This window comes from Pipistrellus kuhlii, unplaced genomic scaffold (assembly GCF_014108245.1).
Source record: "Pipistrellus kuhlii isolate mPipKuh1 unplaced genomic scaffold, mPipKuh1.p scaffold_m20_p_57, whole genome shotgun sequence".
Lineage (NCBI taxonomy): Eukaryota > Metazoa > Chordata > Mammalia > Chiroptera > Vespertilionidae > Pipistrellus > Pipistrellus kuhlii.
Genome location: NW_023425559.1, coordinates 1,027,006 through 1,045,138, shown reverse-complemented (window position 1 = coordinate 1,045,138; position 18,133 = coordinate 1,027,006). Strand labels below are relative to the sequence as shown.

At 68.1% G+C, this 18,133-nt stretch overlaps 3 protein-coding genes across 5 annotated transcripts; all 3 read left to right on the top strand.

Moving 5' to 3' along the window:
* The first annotated feature begins 345 nt into the window (after nt 1-345).
* STPG3 (sperm-tail PG-rich repeat containing 3) lies at nt 346-3,013 on the top strand. Its single transcript, XM_036416942.2, has 6 exons — nt 346-652; nt 741-895; nt 996-1,130; nt 1,231-1,295; nt 1,656-1,971; nt 2,080-3,013. The coding sequence occupies exons 1-6, from the start codon at nt 546-548 to the stop codon at nt 2,211-2,213; spliced, it is 912 nt and encodes a 303-aa protein (XP_036272835.1). The 5' UTR covers nt 346-545; the 3' UTR covers nt 2,214-3,013.
* Nucleotides 3,014-4,396: 1,383 nt separating this feature from the next.
* Nucleotides 4,397-13,934, top strand: NELFB (negative elongation factor complex member B). The gene is made up of 14 exons (XM_045573840.1): nt 4,397-4,401; nt 5,959-6,553; nt 7,079-7,242; nt 7,374-7,473; nt 8,440-8,670; nt 10,013-10,198; nt 10,688-10,800; nt 11,214-11,316; nt 11,436-11,531; nt 11,659-11,801; nt 11,884-11,990; nt 12,802-12,943; nt 13,122-13,230; nt 13,303-13,934. The coding sequence occupies exons 1-14, from the start codon at nt 4,397-4,399 to the stop codon at nt 13,447-13,449; spliced, it is 2,241 nt and encodes a 746-aa protein (XP_045429796.1). The 3' UTR covers nt 13,450-13,934.
* A 1,100-nt stretch (nt 13,935-15,034) lies between these two features.
* TOR4A (torsin family 4 member A) lies at nt 15,035-17,829 on the top strand. Of its 3 annotated transcripts, none has more exons than XM_045573903.1 (3): nt 15,036-15,371; nt 15,997-16,073; nt 16,119-17,829. In XM_045573903.1, the coding sequence occupies exons 2-3, from the start codon at nt 16,034-16,036 to the stop codon at nt 17,315-17,317; spliced, it is 1,239 nt and encodes a 412-aa protein (XP_045429859.1). In that variant the 5' UTR covers nt 15,036-15,371; nt 15,997-16,033; the 3' UTR covers nt 17,318-17,829. The 3 variants fall into 3 exon arrangements, with proteins under 3 accessions (XP_045429858.1, XP_045429859.1, XP_036272816.1); XM_036416923.2 differs by having other exon boundaries at nt 15,997-16,088; XM_045573902.1 differs by having other exon boundaries at nt 15,035-15,371; nt 15,997-17,829.
* The last annotated feature ends 304 nt before the right edge of the window (nt 17,830-18,133 follow it).

The following is an 18,133-nucleotide window of genomic DNA, read 5'->3' as shown; positions in this document are numbered from 1 at the left end:
CATCTGGAACACTTTCTGGCCTCTGTGCCCCCAGGCAGGATGCAGGCTCCCACCCTCTCCCCTGCAGGGGCCCCGGTGACCTCCAGGGCCAGCACAGTCCCCTCAGGCCATGGGCCTGGCCTGGCCTTCCTGAGGACTGGCTTCTAGTGGGGCTGGGAGCTCCCTGGACCTCCCAGCCCGCCCTCGTGCCTCCCTCCAGCCGGCCGGGCACAGCTGGGCACTGCACAGCACCCACGCCCTTTCTGCCCACGGCCCATGCCAGTCCGCCCAGAACCCCTGCTGGAGTGGACCCCCGAAATCCAGAGAAGAGAAGGGTGGGGACAAGGAAGGGAGTATGAGGGGGGAGGGGTCTAAGCCAGGCAGGCCAGGGTAGCCCAGGATGACCCACCTGGCAGGTCAGTGGAGGGATCCTATGGCCACAGCCCCTCCAGGGCTGGACCTGGAATTCCCCGCAGCAGGGGGGGGGGGGGGGGGCGGCATGACGGGCCGTTGAGGTCACAGAGCCTGGTGGTGTCCACAAGAGAGGCAGCCAGGGACACTGACAAATGAATTTCGACCAGAAGGCCGTGAAATTCCTGGCAAACTTTTACATCGATGGCGGCAAACACTGGACCCATAGCCCCCTGCGACAGGAGACCTTAATGCCGCTGCGGTAACTCCGAGGGCGGGGGAGGCTGGGGCGGGGCGGCGGGGCCGCTGCACTGCAGGGACGGGGCGGACGGAGCTGCCCCTTGTTGCAGGCCCAAGGCTGTGTGGTGGGGCCCCTGCCCCTGGGCCTGCGTGAAGGCGCGGCCCCCGGCGGTGCAGGAGTTCCCGGAGGGCCTCCGGGTGAACCTGGGCAGCCTCCCGGAGTCCTGGCGGGTCTGCCCCGGGGACTGGGACCGGAAGCAGCTGTGTGAGTGCCGGCGGGCGGGGGGCGGGGGGCGGTCTGGCCTGGGGCGCGGGGCGGGAGGGGCCTGCTGGGCTGCCCGGGCCCAGAGCTTGCTTCCTGCCAGGGCTGGAGCAGCGTGCCCCCATCGCGATCGCCCCGGACTACCCCGGCCCCGCCACGTACCGGGTGCCCGATGCTTCGGTGCGCGAATCCTCCCCGCACCCCCACTTCAGCATCGGCCGCAAGCGCCCCATCCCCGGTGCGTGCCCCTCCCTGCGCGCTCCCACCCCCGCGCGGGTCCTGGACGTGGGCCGCCCCCAGCCTGCCTCCCCAGTGACCCTGCCGCCCGCACCCCGCAGAGGCCGCTGGCCGCGGGGCCTGGCAGACGGTGTGGATCCAGAGCGAGAGGCCCTTCAGTGAGAAGGTGGGGCGCGGGCCCAGGAGGTTCTGGGGGCGGGGCCTGTGAGGCCGGAGTGGGAGGGGCCTTGGGGAAAGGGCGGGACAGGAGGGGCCTTGGGGCGGGGCCTGTGAGGCCGGAGTGGGAGGGGCCTTGGGGAAAGGGCGAGACAGGAGGGGCCTGTGGGGCGGGGCCTGTGAGGCCGGAGTGGGAGGGGCCTTGGGGAAAGGGCGGGACAGGAGGGGCCTGTGGGGCGGGGCCTGTGAGGCCGGAGTGGGAGGGGCCTTGGGGAAAGGGCGGGACAGGAGGGGCCTGTGGGGCGGGGCCTGTGAGACTGGAGTGGGAGGGGCTTGTAGAAGGGGCCTGGGGCGGTGGGCGGGGCTTCAGCCGCCTCCTCGCCCCCAGTTGCCCCCGCTGGCCAACCACGAGCAGCTGAGCGGCCACGCCTTCCCAGCCGTCAGCTTCGTGGGCCGCCGGCCCATCCCGAAGGTCGCCCAGTCGCGCACGCCCCTGAGGCTGCTGCGGGCCCGGGGTGCGGGTCGCAGTGCCCGGCCCCCGTGGCAGGACCCTCTGCGGCCCCCGGGCGAGAGGCGCCCCAGCCCCACCGCCTACGACATCGCTCCCGGGCGCCGCCTGCAGAGCCTGCGCCCGCCCGCCTTCTCCATGAGCCGCTCGCCCGCCTTGGCCTCCTGGGTGCACGCCTGTAAGGAGGCCTGGGCGCGGGGCGGCCGGGCTGCGCGGGGCCGGGCTGCGGGGAGGCCGGGGCCGTGGCGGGCGCAGCCGCATGGGCTCCCGCCTTCTCCCTCCGCAGCCCGCAGCCCGGGCCCCGCCGCCTACCACGTGGAGGACTGCTACAACTCGCGCTTCCCCGCGGCGCCCGGAGTGCTCATCCAGGGCGTGCGGAGGCCTAAGCGCCACGAAACGGGCCCCTTCTGCTCGCTGTAGCCCCCAGCACACAGCGGCCGGCCATCGCCCCAGGGACCCGCCACCCAGCCTGGGCGCCTAACCCTCTGGGCACCCTGACCCCCTTCCTGGCCGGCCAGCCCGCTGTGCGCTGTGGACAGGAGCCAAAGCCCACCTGCCCAGCAGGCGACACAGAAACACTGTTGGTTCCTTTGGACGTGGTGGTGCCTGGCTACCTGAGGGGTCTCCCTGGCCGCCTCTCCCGCTCCCCCTGCTCTCCTCCAGGGCGGTGGGTGGCAGCTTGAGGCTTACGGGCGGAGACAGTAGGGAGGGTCCCTCTGGGGAGTGCAGGACACCCCCATTCAGGGGGCCAGCAGGCTACCCGGTTACCCAAGAGCCAGGCTGCTTGCTGAACTGAGAAACTGCCAGAGCTGGGGCCCGACTCCTTGGACGGCCGCCTGGGCGGAGGCCAGCTGCACAGCCACGAGGAGGGCCCAGAGGACCACCACGCAGGGCCTGGCCCCACTGCCCAGCCCACAGCCCCGGCAAGCCCGCCCAGGGCCACGCAGGCCAAGCCACAGCCCCCGGACTCCCCGGTGCGGGCCTATCCTGATGCAGTAGCTTGGCCATTGGGTTCCCGGCCTGCCCTCCTCCCGAGGGTGGCCCCATGGCGGGCGGCAGCACCCCTATGGGTCCATAAACACTTCTGCAGGGCGGCCAGGGCCCTGGAGCCCTAGCACACTCACCGGTGAACCAGCTGGGGATCAAGTCCCACCCCCCTAGCAAATCAGTGGGCCTGCAGTTGTGGTTGGTTTTTAAGTACATTTTATTGATTTATTTTACAGAGAGGAAGGGAGAGGGATAGAGAGTTAGAAACATTGATGAGAGAGAAGCATCTGTCAGCTGCCTCCTACACACACACACACACACACACAACTGGGGATATGCCCACGACCAAGGTACATGCCCTTGACCAGAATCGAACCTGGGACCCTTCAGTCCACAGGCCAACTCTATCCACTGAGCCACACCAGTTAGGGTTGCAGTTGGTTGTTGTTGGGCTTGGCCAAGGGCCACAGAGAGCTGTGGGAGCCCTGGCCTGGGGGGCTTGGCCCAGGGTGGGGGTACGGGAGCCCCACCCATAGCTGCCCCACCAGCAAACCCAACCGGGGGCTCAAAGCCAGAAGTGGGACGCAGGAAGGATGGGTCCCAGGCCGCGGGCTGGGCTGCGGGGAGGAGGCGGGGAGTGGGTGCACCAGGACGGGCGAGGGTGTGCTGGGTGGCAGGGAGGGGTGTCCACAGAGTGAAGCTTGGGGGCTCCTGAAGGGCACGGGGTGGTGGCCTTGGGTGGGGACTGGGGACGGGGCTGGGGCTGGCGGTTCACCAGGAGGGTGGAGCGGCCGCAGGTGCTGGGTCAGGGCCCGGCCTACTTAGCTGCCGGGAACCCAGCGAGAGGGCAGAGCAGGCAGCACCCACCGGCGCTGGGAGCTTCTGGCATCGCAGGACTCAGCCTCGGCCTTGCCGGCCTGAGAGCCCTCCACCTTGGGGCCCATGCCCGTCGTGGTGAGGGACAGCCCTCCGTGCCCACTCCCACTGCCAACCCAGGCCTGTGGCACCCCCACTGGGAGCGCGGGCTTCTGCTTCCTCAAGCAACAGGGTTCTGTCGGCCACAAGCGGGATCGGCGGGCTGTCCCGTCACCAAGTGGGTTTGTCCAGAACGGTTAAGGGCAGGCTGGGGTGAGTGTGGGGAGCAGGGGGAGGCGATGACCCGGTCCAGGGGAGTGAAGTCAGGGTGTGCCCTGTGGGTGCCAGGCAGGGTGGTTTCTCTGAGCAGATGAAGGGGCGGCGGGAAGAGCCCCATCACCCGGAATCGGGGAGAAGGAGGCTGACTGGGGGGCTGAGGGTGCCTGACGCGCTCATGTTTGTGAGTCCCTTTTCCAGTGTCTGGGCTCTTTGCAATCATAGTGGAAACCAGGTGTGTTCTGTTTTTGTAATATATTTTTATTGAGGAAGAGAGAGGGAGAGTTAGAAACATCAGTGATGAGAATCATTGATTGGCTGCCTCCTGCACGCCCCCCAGTTAGGATCGAGCCGGCAAACCTGGACATGTGCCCTTGATCAGAATCGAACCCTGGCCCCTTCAGTCCACAGGCCAACACTCTATCCACTGAGCCACACCGATTAGGGCAGTAACTTCATTTTTAAAAATCTTTATTGTTGAACGTATGACGTAGGTCCCCTCTGTTGACCTCCCCCCCACCCCCCGCCCCTTGCTTCAAGCCTTCACCACCCTGTCTGTTCCCATGCCCCGTCCCCCAAAAACTTCAACAGCCCCTGTTCATGCAGAAACTTTATTTTGTAAAGAGGCAACTTAAGATTCTAAGTAACGTTTGTAAGCCTCAAAATACCACTGGAAACAGGCATTCCGTTCACCTTTGCCAGTTCCAGCTGTTACTTTTAAGAAAGTAAGTCTGGCTCCGGCGGATGTGGAGCATTGTCCTGCTGCCAAAAAGGTGACAGGTTCGATTCACAGCAGGGAACACACCCGGGCTGTGGGTTCAATCCCCAGATGGGGAAGCAGCCAATTGATGTCACTCTCTCTCCTCACCCCCCTTCCTCTCTGTAGAATCAATTAAGAGGGGAAAAAAGTTTGGAAACCTCCAAGGTTCCCCACAGCAGCCACTGATCTTCGGAATTACTTTTGGTCAGATCTGTCCAGTTAGTGAAACATGCCCATGAAGCGTGACTTCATCTTTCAAACCTGAGTTCCTGGAGGAGGGGCGGCCTTAAAATATTTAAATTACTGAGCCCTGACCGGTTTGGCTCAGTGTTAGAGCGTCGGCCTGCGGATGGAAAGGTCCTGGGTTCAATCCTGGTCAAGGGCATGTACCTTGGTTGCGGGCACATCTCTGGTGGGAGAAGTGCAGGAGGCAGCTGATCAATGTTTCTAACTCTCTCTCCCTCTCCTTTCCTCTTTGTAAAAACTCAGTAAAATATATTTAAAAATACTTAAATAACTGAGACTCCATTTTTCAGACTTCTCTAGAGCAAGGGCCACAGGCAATCTCTCCAGCAGCGGCCGCCTGGTCACAGGAGGGCGGGGCAACCGCTGGACGCTTTCAACAAGACTGTCCAGTCCGGGCCGGAACCAAGGCTGGCGGGTTACATCCCGTATTCCAAAAAGCATGGGCCAATGGCGAGCCGGTCTCAAAACAGCCTGATCCCCAAGGAAACAGGAAGACTCAGCGAATCCAGCAATCAGAGGCAGACGGACAAGCACGGGCTTTAACAAGAAACCGCTGGACGCCTAGCCGGTTGGGCTCAGTGGATAGAGCGGCGGCCTACGGACTGAAGGGTCCCGGGTTCGATTCCGGTCAAGGACACAGGCCTGGGGTGTGGGCTCCATTCCCAGTCCAGGGCGTGCGGGGGCAGCCAATCCATGATTCTCATCATTAATGTTTCTATCTCTCTTCCTTCCTCTCTGAAATCAATAAAAATACATTTTTAAAAAAAAGAAAAACCGCCGGACGGTTCCGGGGAGAAGCCTGGGAATACAGCGCGGAGCGGGACCCCAGAGGGTCCAGCAGGCAGCCTGCAGAGCCCACACGGAATTTCACGAACCGGAAGCGGAAGTTGGGGAAGGGCTGGTGCGACACTCGGAGCTGACGTCACCCTAGGGCTCCTCCCACAGGCCCTCCCGGTTCGTTCCAGGTCGCTGCCCCTAATCGGGTCATTTCTCCGCGTCACCCGCTGGCTGTGAGGTCGGCCTCAGGGTTTTATAATAAAGTCTGTTCAGCCAAAGTGTCAGTTCTGCCTGGAAACGGCCCCCTCCGTGCCGCTCCCGCCCGGTGCCCGCACACCGCGCCCCCGGGCCCAGACGGAGGACGAGGCCAGAGGGCGGGCGGCCACCCCGTCGGGCGGCCCTGCGGCGGGCGGGGAGGCGGCGCCCAGGACCGGCGGAGGCGCGGCCTAGCTGCGGTCGCGCGCAGCCGCTCGGCCGGGCCGGCTCCTCTCTAGGAACCTCCGCGCGGCGCCAGCGTTTCCGGCCGGACCGCTTAGCCCGGGACCCGCGGGGCGGGGCGGGAGTGGGCGGTTTTGGTCCCGCGGCGCCGCGCTCCGGGCGGGACCTGGCCGAGCTGGAGGGCGCCGGGGAGAGGGGCTCAGGCGGCCCCCGCGGCCCGAGCGAGCGGGCGGCCGGGGGGCCTGCGGCGGCCGCGGCGGCGCCGGCGGAGCGCGGTGGGGATGGGGCGCCGAGCCGGCCTGGGACCGGGGCCTCGGCCCTGTTCGCGGGGCTGCAGGACCTGGGCGTGGCCAACGGCGAGGACCTGAAGGAGACGCTCACCAACTGCACGGAGCCGCTCAAGGCGATCGAGCAGTTCCAGGTGCGTGGGCGCGGGGCGGGGAGGCCGGGCGGTGGGCGGGGAGGCCGGGCCGTGGGCAGGGAGGCCGGGCCGTGGGCGCGGGGCGGGGCGGGGAGGCCGGGCCGTGGGGGCGGGGCGGGGCGGGGAGGCCCGGCCGTGGGCGCGGGGCGGGGCGGGGAGGCCGGGCCGTGGGCGCGGGGCGGGGCGGGGAGGCCCGGCCGTGGGCGCGGGGCGGGGCGGGGAGGCCGGGCCGTGGGCGTGGGGCGGGGCGGGGAGGCCCGGCCGTGGGCGGGGAGGCCGGGCCGTGGGCGCGGGGGCCGGGCCGTGGGCGGGGAGGCCCGGCCGTGGGGGCGGGGCCGCGTGGGAAGTGGGCGGTTTTTCTCGCTTTGACCTGTTCCCGGGTTGGAGGACCGGGTGTCCGGAGCTCGTGCCCGCGGCCGGACTCCCCTTCAGCCCCCGCCTCTGCTCTGCGCCCCTGCGGGGCCGGGCCGGACGCGGCTACCCCCGAGCAAGCAGCATCGATCCCCTGACCCTCCGCTTCCCCAGACAGAGAATGGCGTGCTGCTGCCCTCCCTGCAGTCGGCCCTGCCCTTTTTGGACCTGCACGGGACGCCGCGGCTGGAGTTCCACCAGTCCGTGTTCGACGAGCTGCGGGAAAAGCTGCTGGAGCGCGTGTCGGCCATCGCCTCGGAGGGGAAGGCTGAGGAGAGGTAGGCGGCCGGTGGCAGGCAGCCGCTCTCAGCCCGGGGCCTGGCCCCGCAGACCTCCTGCCCCCTTGGGGACGCCGGCCCCCTCGGCCGGCTTGGTCCCGAGCCGCCCCTCAGCCACCGCCGTCTTCCAGGTACAAGAAGCTGGAGGACCTGCTGGAGAAGAGCTTTTCCTTGGTGAAGATGCCGTCGCTGCAGCCGGTGGTGATGTGCGTCATGAAACACCTGCCCAAGGTGAGCCGCAGGTCAGCACACAGCTGGGCCCAGGAGGGTCCCGGGCCACTGCCCCCGAGGGTGTGTGACCGGGAGTGTGTCCTCTGGGCTGGCCTCTCCCTATGAGCCCCCAGCGAGGCCCCGGGAGGGTCCCCGGCCGGCTGCCCCCGAGGCTGGGTGACCGGGAGTGTGTCCTCTGGGCTGGCCTCTCCCTATGAGCCCCCAGCGAGGCCCCGGGAGGGTCCCCGGCCGGTTGCCCCCGAGGCTGGGTGACCGGGAGTGTGTCCTCTGGGCCCCGGAGACCGGAGCCCCCTTCTGGAAAAGAGCTGTGCGCTCAGCATGGCTGCTGCACCTGCGGAGCTGAGCCGGTGCAGCCACGGGTGCTGTCAGTGGGGGCTGGGTTCGAGGTGTCTGCCGGGAGTGGTGCTGAGGCCTCCTGAGGGAGGTGACGCAGCAGTTCACGCACTCTTTATTTTTTTTACTGTCTTATCTAATAAACACAGAGTATACACGTTGACTGTCACTTTGCAACAAAAATGGCGGCACCCACAGCCAGTCAGGAGGGGATATGCAGGTTCACGTGACAAAGATGGCCGTGGCTGGGATGCTCTGTGCCTCTGGGCATCCTGCAATGGTGGCAGGCGGTTCCGGTTCCGGGCCGGAGTGAAGGCCTGGGTCCCGGGTGCCGGCAGCAGGAATCTTCGTGCAATGGGCCTCTGGTATTTTTATTGATTTCAGAGTAGAAGGAAAAGGGAGAGAAAGATAGGAACATCACTGACGAGAGAGAATCATTGATCGCTGCCTCCTGCACATCCCCCCCTGGGGATGGAGCCTGCAACCCAGGCTTGTGCTCGGATTGGGAATCCAACGGGGACCTCCTGGCTCATGGGTCGATGCTCAACCCCTGAGCCACGCGGCCGGGCCCGTTCCCTGTCGGAGGCAGACCCGGGGCCGACGCGTTGCTCACAGGCCCCTGTGGTCCTATAGGTCCCTGAGAAGAAGCTGAAGCTGGTCATGGCTGACAAGGAGCTGTACCGGGCCTGCGCCGTGGAGGTGAAGCGGCAGATCTGGCAGGACAACCAGGCGCTCTTCGGGGACGAAGTGTCCCCTCTGCTGAAGCAGTACATCCTGGAGAAGGAGCGCGCCCTTTTCAGCTCCGAGCTCTCCGTCCTGCACAACTTCTTCAGCCCCTCCCCCCGGGCGCGGCGCCAAGGCGAGGTGAGGCGGGCGGGTGACTGAGGCCTGGCCAGCCCCTCCCCAGCCCCCGAACGGGTGGGTGTTTGCTCCGGGACGGCTGGGCTTGTACAGCGACCGGCCTCACTGTGCCCAGGCTGGGCCTTTGGGCGTCGGACGTGACTGCACCTTGCCAGTCTTGTTGCTGAAGCTCAGTGTGTGCTTCAGCTCTGGGACGACTTCTGCTTTTATGTCGGGTTTGTTAGTTGCTTTGACAGACGTTTCTCGAGTGCTGCCTGCCTGCCATAAGGGCCTGGACGCTTCGGCAGCCCTGGGTATGGGGGCGCTTGCGTGGGGCACTCGAAGTCTCATGAGGGAGCAGATACTCCTGGAAATGTCACGTTGGTCACCGAGGCTGGGCAAGGGCCGTGAGGTGGGAGGCGGCAGGGGAGCGGGGTGAGGTGTGAGCAGGGGCCTGGCGGAGGGCAGGCTGGGCTTGCCGAGGGCGACGGAGGCCGTGTGGCCAGAGCCCAGGGCTCGCAGGGGAGAGGCTCTCGGCCCCTGTGGAGACTGGCCTTTCCTGTGAGGAGGGGGGGAGAAGGTGCCACCTGGGTCCTGAGAGGGAGGCCAAGCGAGGCGGCTGCGGGGGCCTGTGTGCCGCCGCGGTCCTGTGTGTGACTCCGCGGTCCTGTGTGTGTGTGACTCCGCGGTCCTGTGTGTGTGACTCCGTGGTCCTGTGTGTGTGACGCCGTCCGGTCCTGTGTGTGTGTGACTCCGCGGTCCTGTGTGTGTGTGACTCCGCGGTCCTGTGTGTGTGACTCCGTGGTCCTGTGTGTGTGTGACTCCGCGGTCCTGTGTGTGTGTGACTCCGCGGTCCTGTGTGTGTGACTCCGTGGTCCTGTGTGTGTGACTCCGCGGTCCTGTGTGTGTGTGACGCTGTGGTCCTGTGTGTGTGATGCCGTGCGGTCCTGTGTGTGTGACTCCGCGGTCCTGTGTGTGTGACTCCGTGGTCCTGTGTGTGTGACGCCGTGCGGTCCTGTGTGTGTGACTCCGCGGTCCTGTGTGTGTGACTCCGCGGTCCTGTGTGTGTGTGACTCCGTGGTCCTGTGTGTGTGACTCCGCGGTCCTGTGTGTGTGACGCTGTGGTCCTGTGTGTGTGTGACTCCGCCGTCCTGTGTGTGTGTGACTCCGCGGTCCTGTGTGTGTGACTCCGTGGTCCTGTGTGTGTGTGACTCCGCGGTCCTGTGTGTGTGACTCCGCGGTCCTGTGTGTGTGACGCTGTGGTCCTGTGTGTGTGACGCTGTGGTCCTGTGTGTGTGACGCTGTGGTCCTGTGTGTGTGTGACTCCGCGGTCCTGTGTGTGTGACGCCGTCCGGTCCTGCCCCAGGTGGTGCAGAAGCTGACGCAGATGGTGGGGAAGAACGTGAAGCTGTACGACATGGTGCTGCAGTTCCTGCGCACGCTCTTCCTGCGCACGCGGAACGTGCACTACTGCACGCTGCGCGCCGAGCTGCTCATGTCCCTGCACGACCTGGACGTGGGCGACATCTGCTCCGTGGACCCGTGCCACAAGGTGCCGCCCCGTCCTCTGCTCCGGCGTCCCCTGCAGGCTGCCAGTCCTGGCCCCTGGCTCCGACCGCCCACCTGCCGCCGCGCTGAATCGGCTGGCGGGGGGGGGGGGGTGTCCCTGGCCATGTCCCCCACCTGCCATTCCATCACTCCCTCTGCTGCCTCCGGGCTTCCCGGGCTGGCCCTCCCCTCTGGCCTCAGGCTGCTCTGGACCTGGGCTCTACCGCGCCCTGGTCCCCTCGGGTGCTGTGAACCGAGATGGTGTCACTCGGAGGCCCGAGAGGGCCCCTTTAGAACAAACGCCGACCTTGTCTCCCATGCATGGCCGGTGGGTGGGGACCCAGGCCTGCTTGCCACGTGCGTCCTACACCTCGGACAGGTCTTGGCGAGGTGACGGTCTTGGCGAGGTGACGGGGCCCTTGACCCTCCAAGGCCTGGGCAGCGAGAGCTGAGGGCCAATAGGGCCCACTCACGCCCTGACTCGCTCCCACAGTTCACCTGGTGCCTGGACGCCTGCATCCGGGAGCGCTTTGTGGACAGCAAGCGGGCGCGCGAGCTGCAGGGGTTCCTCGACGGCGTGAAGAAGGGGCAGGAGCAAGTCCTGGGGTGAGCGTTGGCCGTGGTGGAGCCCAGATCCCGGTCCTGCCCACTGTGGTGGCGATTCCGGTGTCTGAGGGGGCTGGGCACCCCGTCCCACGGTGGAGACACCACCGCGGCCGTGTGCTGGGGTGGGGAGGGCCACCCTTCGCCGTGCCCACTGCCTGGGATGTGTCTGGGACGCGGCTGAAGGCGGAGTCAGGGTCAGGCCCCAGAACCAAACGTGGCTTACTTTCCGTGAGAACTTTAACTCCTCGGGGTTGTGAGTACGTTGGGTGCAAGTGTCACCCTGTGAGCCCCCGGGGAGGGCGTGTGTGTGGGGGGGTGCAGGGGGAGCTCGCTTTGGGTCTGCAGATCAGGACGGCTGCCCGGCGTGGCCACCTCTGGGCCGCAGCTTCTGCGTGAACGCCGCTGCTTTGCAGGGACCTGTCCATGATCCTGTGTGACCCCTTCGCCATCAACACGCTGTCCCTGAGCACCGTCCGGCACCTGCAGGAGCTGGTCAGCCTGGAGACGCTGCCCAGGGTGAGTGCGCCTGGCTGGCCACGTGCGGCCTTCGGGGCGAGGGCAGGAGTGGACGGGGCGGCCAGGACCCCACTGAGCGAGGGGGTGCCGGGGAGCTGGCACTGAGGCCTTCTCCGCAGGACAGCCCTGATCTGCTGCTGCTGCTCCGGCTGCTGGCGCTGGGCCAGGGCGCCTGGGACATGATTGACAGCCAGGTCTTCAAGGAGCCTAGGATGGTAATGGGGCCTGCCCATGGCTGCAAGGGGTGGAGCTGGGCAACGGGTGGGCGCAGAACAGGCTGCAGGGGGCGGGGTGAGGGCGGTGGGCGGGGCTGTGCCAGCTGAGCCGCCCCCCGCCCCCCAGGAGGTGGAGCTCATCACCAAGTTCCTGCCGACGCTCATGTCCTTCGTGGTGGACGACCACGCCTTCAACGTGGACCAGAAGCTGCCGGCGGAGGAGAGGGCCCCGGCCAGCTACCCGACCACCCTGCCGGAGAGCTTCACCAAGTATGCGGGCCCGGGGGGCCGGGGGCGGGCGCCTGCCGGGAGGCGAGTGAAGGGCGCTCCTCAGGGCGGTGCTTGCCCGCAGGTTCCTGCAGGAGCAGCGCATGGCCTGCGAGGTGGGGCTGTACTACGTGCTGCACATCACCAAGCAGAGGAACAAGAACGCGCTCCTGCGCCTGCTGCCCGGGCTCGGTGAGTGAGGGGGGCCGCCCTGTGACTCCCCTCCCCTCCCCCTCTTCCCCCTTCATTCCCTGCTGTGACCGCCCCCTCCCCGCCTCCTGAAAGGGGGGTGTAAAGGGAGGAGCTCAGCTCTGCTCTCAGACCCTCTGCTGTCAGAGGGAGGCCAGGTGGTGGGAAGTGAAGCCACATGGCCACCCCCACCTCCGTGGGAGTCTGCTGCGGCCGCCCCTCTGGTGGTCAGCGTGGAGCCCCGCAGTCCACCGCCCCAGCTGTGGACCGCGTAGGGTTGTGCCAGGAAGGAAAGGCATGAAAAACCACGAGGCCGGGACGCCCCCGGCCCAGGTCCTGGCCGCACTCACGTCTCGATACATTTTCGTTCAGGTGGTTTCCTTTTTCTTTTCTTTTTTTTTGAATGTATGTTTATGGATTTCAGAGAGGAAGGGAGAGGGGCAGAGAGTTAGAAACATCAGTGATGAGGGAGAATCATGGATCAGCTGCCTCCTGCACGCCCCCTCCTGGGGATCCGGCCCACAACCTGGGCCTGTGCCCTCACCAGGAGGCCAGCCATGACCTGGTTCAGGGGTCAACGCCCGACCACAGAGCCACCGGCTGGCAGACCCTGGGGCTTTGATGTCCGTGGCTTCCTCCTGCTGCTCCCCACCCCTCCCGGCTCTCCCCACAGCCGCCTCATTGCTGAGGCCCAGGCCCCACATCTGGCTCCCAGGACCAGGGGCACCCGCCCTCAAGTGCTGTACTGCTGTCCCCCAGGGATTGCTGCTGGGGGGTGGGTGGGAGAGGCGGGCTGACCTTGCTGTGCCCGCAGTGGAGACCTTCAGCGACCTGGCCTTCGGCGACATCTTTCTGCACCTGCTCATGGGGAACCTGGCCCTGCTGGCTGAGGAGTTTGCCCTGGAGGACTTCTGCAGCAGCCTGTTCGATGGCTTCCTGCTCACCGCCTCCCCGAGGTGCGGCCGGGGGCCTGGGGGCCGGCGTGGATGGGCAGAGCGAGCGCTGGAGGACGGGGGCTGGGGGCAGGGGCTGGCGGCCTGCGGCCCACACATTGGCCTCTCCCTCTCTCCCCCTCCCCCTCCCCTCTCCCTCCCTCTCCCTCTCCCTCCCCCTTCCCCTCCCTCTCCCCCGCAGGAAGGAGAACGTGCAGCGGCATGTGCTGCGGCTCCTCCTGCACCTGCACCACCGCGTGGCGCCCGCCAGGCTGCAGGCCCTGCAGAAGGCGCTGGAGCCCAGCGGCCAGGTGAGTGCTGCCCGCCCGGCCTGGGGGTGAGGGGCTCCCTGACTGCCCGCCTGCCCACACCCGTCTCCGCAGAGCGGAGAGGCCGTGAGGGAGCTCCACTCACAGCTCAGCGAGAAGCTGGAGCAGCTGGACCAGCGCAAGCCCAGCCCGACCCCGGCCGCCGAGCCCCCCGCCCTGGAGCTGCCCCTCCCTGCGGTGCCCGCCCCGGCCGGCCTCTGACACTCCCCCACCCGCTGGGGGTGGACAGGCCCCGGGAGGACATGCCCCATCGTCGGCCAGGAGCCCCTGGCTGGGACTCTGAGGACCCGTGTCTCCTGGAGGCAGAGGGTGCTCGTGGGTGGGTGGTGGCTGAGCTGAGACCTAGGGTGGCCCCCTGGGCAGGTGCCTCCTCCATGCTCCGCCCCACCCGGACCTGCAGTCGTGTGCGTGGGCCCGGGACCGTTCCGGCCATGGCCCTGCCTCCGCTGGGCACTGTGGGGAGCCCTGCTCGCCAGGGGAGTGGCCGGCGGGCGTGGGCACAGGTTGGCAGCGTTGCTGGTCAGCCTGGCCCCAAGGACTTATGTGGTGGACAGTGGACAGTGCACTGGGACCCCAGGCAGAGGCAAGCCCAGGCCCCACCTGCTGCCTCAGCTGCACTCTGTGCAGGTGAGGGTCAGCTCATCTGCAGCGACTCCCGTGTCAATAAAAGCGTTTTGGTAAAAGCAGCGGTGTGTTTCTGTGCCGAGGGGTGGGGGATGCTGCCGTACGGGGTCAGGCCTTCCCAGGCGTGTCCGCCTCTGGGCCACGGTCACGGGGAAGGTCTTGTCCAGGCTGCTAGAGGCCACCAGAAGGGCCTCCCCCGCCTTCCCAGTGGCACACTGAGGTCCTGCTCCACAGAAGTCCATGGCCTGACAGGTGCAGCTCTGCGGGTGGGGGCACCTGGGAGGGCAGCAAAGGCTGCTGGGGCGGGTCAGGAGGAGCTTGCTGTCTGTTGTCAAGATGAAAGGAACGTGTTTAGCCTGGTCAGAGGCTCAGGGCCTGAGCAATCTATGAGCCAGGAGGTCACAGTTCGATTCCCGGTCAGGGCGCAGGCCTGGGTTTTGGGCTCGATCCTCAGTAGGGGGCGTGCAGAAGTGACTCATCACTGATGTTTCTCCCTCTCCCTCTGCGATGAAGAAAATATTAAACACATGTTTGTACGCTGATGGAAGGACCCAGAGGGAGAAGCGGCCAGCTGTGTCAGAGTGGTCAGAGGGGTGGAACAGAGCGCAGGCCGGCCTGTGGGAGCGGGAAGCTGGGGGTGGGGGGCAGGCTCTCAGGATCCCTCCGGCTGCTTCCATCTGGAGGCTGCTTCCATCTGGAAATCAGAGCCAGGATCTGGCCTGGGAGGGGTCCCAGGAGAGGGAAGGAGGGGGCCAGCTATGGGAGGAGTCCGAGCAGGTTGGATCCCTGGGGGCCCTGAGGCTCAAGGTCAGTGAGGCTGGGCTCCTCCAGCCCAGGTGAAGGAATGGGAGGCCCCATCCATGGGTGGGTGGATGGCACCTGGGACCCCGAGGTGGGTGGTGGAACTGGGGGACTGGGGTGCTAGTGCAGGGAGCAGCCAGCTGAGCAGGTCAGCACCTTAGGAGGCGGAGAGGACAGTGACCTGAGCAGAGAGAGAGGGAGGGAGGGAGAGGAGGAAATGAGCCCTACTCTGGGGACCCAGATCAGGGTCAGGGAAGGGGAAGGAAGGGTGGGGGGAGAACAGGGAGGGATGTGTGGATGCCCCTCCCCCCATGGGGCCAGGTGACGGTCAGATGCCAGAGGAGACGCCCCTGGGATCCCGGGGGAGGCGATGCAGGGCCCTCAGGGCTGAGGGGAGTTGTGACCCGCTGGTCAGGGGACCAGCAGGAGTCAGCCAGGCCTCCTCGCCGGGCGCCTCCGTCCAGCCCAAGTCCCGCCCTGGACACACCCCTGACTCACTTCCTCTGCGTAGAAGCGGAAACTTTCCCCGGCTTCCTCCGCTGGTCACTCCCTGGGGACCGCAGGTGCCGCTGCCCTCCGGCCTGAGCCGACCCCAGACCCCTGACCCGCCGGCCTTCCGCTTCCTGAGCCGCAGCCTGCGCCCCAAGGGGCTGCCCGGGGGCTGGGGTCCAGCAGGAGCTGGCCTGACGCAGCTGCAGGTATGGGGTGGTTTGGGGGCAGGGGTGCACCCCGCGTCTCTCCAGCTCTGTCCTCAGGGGCTCTTCCCTGTCCTCCTGCTGCCCTGTCCCTCTCCCGCCGGCCCTGGGGCTCCCGCTGCCCCTCCACCGGTGTCCTGCGGAGGGTGCTGGGAGGATCTTGGGGGGTGGGGGGCTGGGAGGCCGAGCTCGGCCTGGGACTGGGGCTGGGGCCCATTCTCAAAAAGCAGAAGTTCCGGCCGGAACCCCCTCCCCCCCGGGGTGCGGGGCTCCCAGCTCCAGGGGCTGCCGGCCGGTGCCCCCGCGGCTCGGCTCGGCGCCTGGCAGGCGGAGCGGCGGGCGGGGCGGAGCCGGGCCGTGACCCATCCTCACCCCTAGTCCGGCGCCGGGCGGCCGGCTCCTCCTCCAGGAAGCCCGGGCCGCGGGATAAGCGGCCGCAGCGCGTCCCCTCCCCCGCCCGCACTTCCTCCCGGCTGTTCGCCCGCGGCGCGGGGATTTGCATGGGGCCCCTCGGGAGCCGCTTCCGGGTCCAAAGGGGCGACCTCCGGCCGCGGCCCGGCTGCGGGGCCGCCCTGGGGGCCGCGCTCCCGGGGCGGGAGTCTGAGACCCTCCTGTGCTCCCTTTGCAGGGAGGGCGACCTGCATGCGGAGCGCCGCCCGCGCGCCATGGACCGCGGCCAGCCCAGCGCGGAGCCCGGGGCCGCGGAGCCTGTGGCCGCGGAGCCCGGGGCCTCGGAGCCCGGGGCCGCCACTCCCCGCGCCCCCGGCCGGAGCGTGATGGCGCCGCTGCGCGCCGTGGTCCGCCTGCGCCGCCGCGTGTGCCTCCAGCGCAAGCGGCGCCCCCTGACGCCGGGCGCGGGGCCGGACGCGGGGGCCCCGGCGCCTCGCGCGGGCGCGGAGCAGCCGCAGTTCTTCACCTTCGACGGCCCCGCCGAGCTGGCCTCCAGGGCGCCGCCGTCGCGCAAGAAGCGCCGGCGCAGCCGCGTGGTGCTCTACCCGGACTCCGCGCGCCGCGCCCGGCCGCGCGCCGAGCACCGCAGCCGCGCGCAGAGCTGCCTGCTGCTGCTCGTGGCCATCGTGGGCTTCCAGGTGCTCAACGCCATCGAGAACCTGGACGACAACGCGCTGCGCTACGACCTGGACGGGCTGGAGAAGGCGCTGCGGCGCGGCGTGTTCGGCCAGCCGGCCGCCGTGGGGCGCGTCGTGGCGCTGCTGCGGGACTACCTGTCCACGCACGTGCACAGCCGGCCGCTGCTGCTGGCGCTGCACGGGCCGAGCGGCGTGGGCAAGAGCCACGTGGGCCGCCTGTTGGCGCGCCACTTCCGCGCGGCGCTGGAGGACGGCGCGCTGGTGCTGCAGTACCACGCGCGGCACCACTGCCCCGCGGCGCGCGCCCCGCAGGCCTGCCGCGAGGAGCTGGCGCACCGCGTGGCCGCCGTGGTGGCGCGGGCCGAGGCGGAGGAGAAGACGCCGCTGCTGGTGCTGGACGAGGTGGAGCAGATGCCGCCGGCGCTGCTGGACGAGCTGCACGGCCTCCTGCAGCCGCAGCGCCCGCCGCGCTTCCGCAACGCCGTCTACGTGCTGCTGAGCAGCGCGGGCGGCGCCGAGGTGACGCGCTTCGTGCTGCAGAACGCGTCCCGCACGCCCGCCGCCCGCGCCCGCGCGCCCGCGGAGCAGCGGCGGGAGGAGGAGGAGCTGCGCGCCGCGCTGCAGGCGCTGCTGGCGCGCGCGCACCCGCTGTGGCAGGCGGCGGCCGTGGTGCCGCTGCTGCTGCTGGACAAGCGCGACGTGGTCAGCTGCTTCCGGGACGAGATGGCGGGCGAGGGCTTCTTCCCCGAGCAGGCCCGCGCCGAGCGCCTGGCCGAGCAGCTCAGCTACTACCGCGTGGCGGGCCGCGAGTTCGCCGTCACCGGCTGCAAGCAGGTGGTGGCCCGCGTGAACCTGCTGTAGCCGGGCCCCGGCGCCCGACAGACTCCGGGGGGACCCCGGGGCGCCCGGGGAAGGCGGGGAGCGGACCCCTGGTTTTGCCCCGCGCCCGAGGCCCCAATAAACCAACTTCCCAGCCCTCCCCGCTGCCCCTCCGGGTTCTGGACTCGCCACATTCCGCCGCCCGCCGCGTGCCCACGTGCAGGCTCCGGGGATGGGCGATGCGTTCCCGGAACCCGGGGACGGTCTCGGGGTGAGCGGCTCTCCCGGTCACACAGCCGGTTGGTTGCCTGGCAAGGTGACCAGATCGTCCGGCTTTTTGCGGGACAGTCCCGATTTCTAACAATTTTAACGCGTCCCGCGGCGTTTTAAAAAAAAGTCAGATTTTTTGAAAGATTGGAAAGATTCTGGTCACCTTGCTGTAGAGCTGAGTGTGACCCCAGCCCCGGGAGCTGCGGCAGCCCCTCTCCGCACAATCACACACGTGCGCGCGCACACGCTCACACAAACACACACACTCACGCTCACACACACACGCTCACACACACACACGCTCACACACCTGCCTGCTCTGGGCCCTGGCCTGGGCCTCTGGCCTCGGTGTCCGGGGGAAGCTGCGTGTCCAGCGGCGCCTCCGCCCGGGGGCGGCCCGGGGGTGGTGTCCGCGGGTGAGCGGTCCCCGGGGCCTCCCAGGGGCAGGGGGCGGCCTGAGCGGGACCTGACCTCCGGCCTCCCTGCCGCAACCTCCCCAGCCTTGACTGGGGAGGCCCCGGTCCTCCAGCCCCAGGCCCGGGAGCCCCCCCAGCGGGCAGGACCCCCCCAGCCACCCGGCTGCACCCC

What these genes read in the sequence shown, in the direction of transcription:
- STPG3 (XM_036416942.2), top strand. Translation starts at nt 546, where the DNA reads ATGAATTTCGACCAGAAGGCCGTGAAATTCCTGGCAAACTTTTACATC. An exon ending in CTGGGACCGGAAGCAGCTGT is followed by an intron (nt 896 to 995) that starts GTGAGTGCCGGC and finishes GCTTCCTGCCAG; the next exon opens with GGCTGGAGCAGCGTGCCCCC. An exon ending in AGAGGCCCTTCAGTGAGAAG is followed by an intron (nt 1,296 to 1,655) that starts GTGGGGCGCGGG and finishes GCGGGGCTTCAG; the next exon opens with CCGCCTCCTCGCCCCCAGTT.
- TOR4A (XM_045573902.1), top strand. Translation starts at nt 16,034, where the DNA reads ATGGACCGCGGCCAGCCCAGCGCGGAGCCCGGGGCCGCGGAGCCTGTG.
- NELFB (XM_045573840.1), top strand. An exon ending in AGGCGATCGAGCAGTTCCAG is followed by an intron (nt 6,554 to 7,078) that starts GTGCGTGGGCGC and finishes CCGCTTCCCCAG; the next exon opens with ACAGAGAATGGCGTGCTGCT. An exon ending in CTGCTCACCGCCTCCCCGAG is followed by an intron (nt 12,944 to 13,121) that starts GTGCGGCCGGGG and finishes TCTCCCCCGCAG; the next exon opens with GAAGGAGAACGTGCAGCGGC.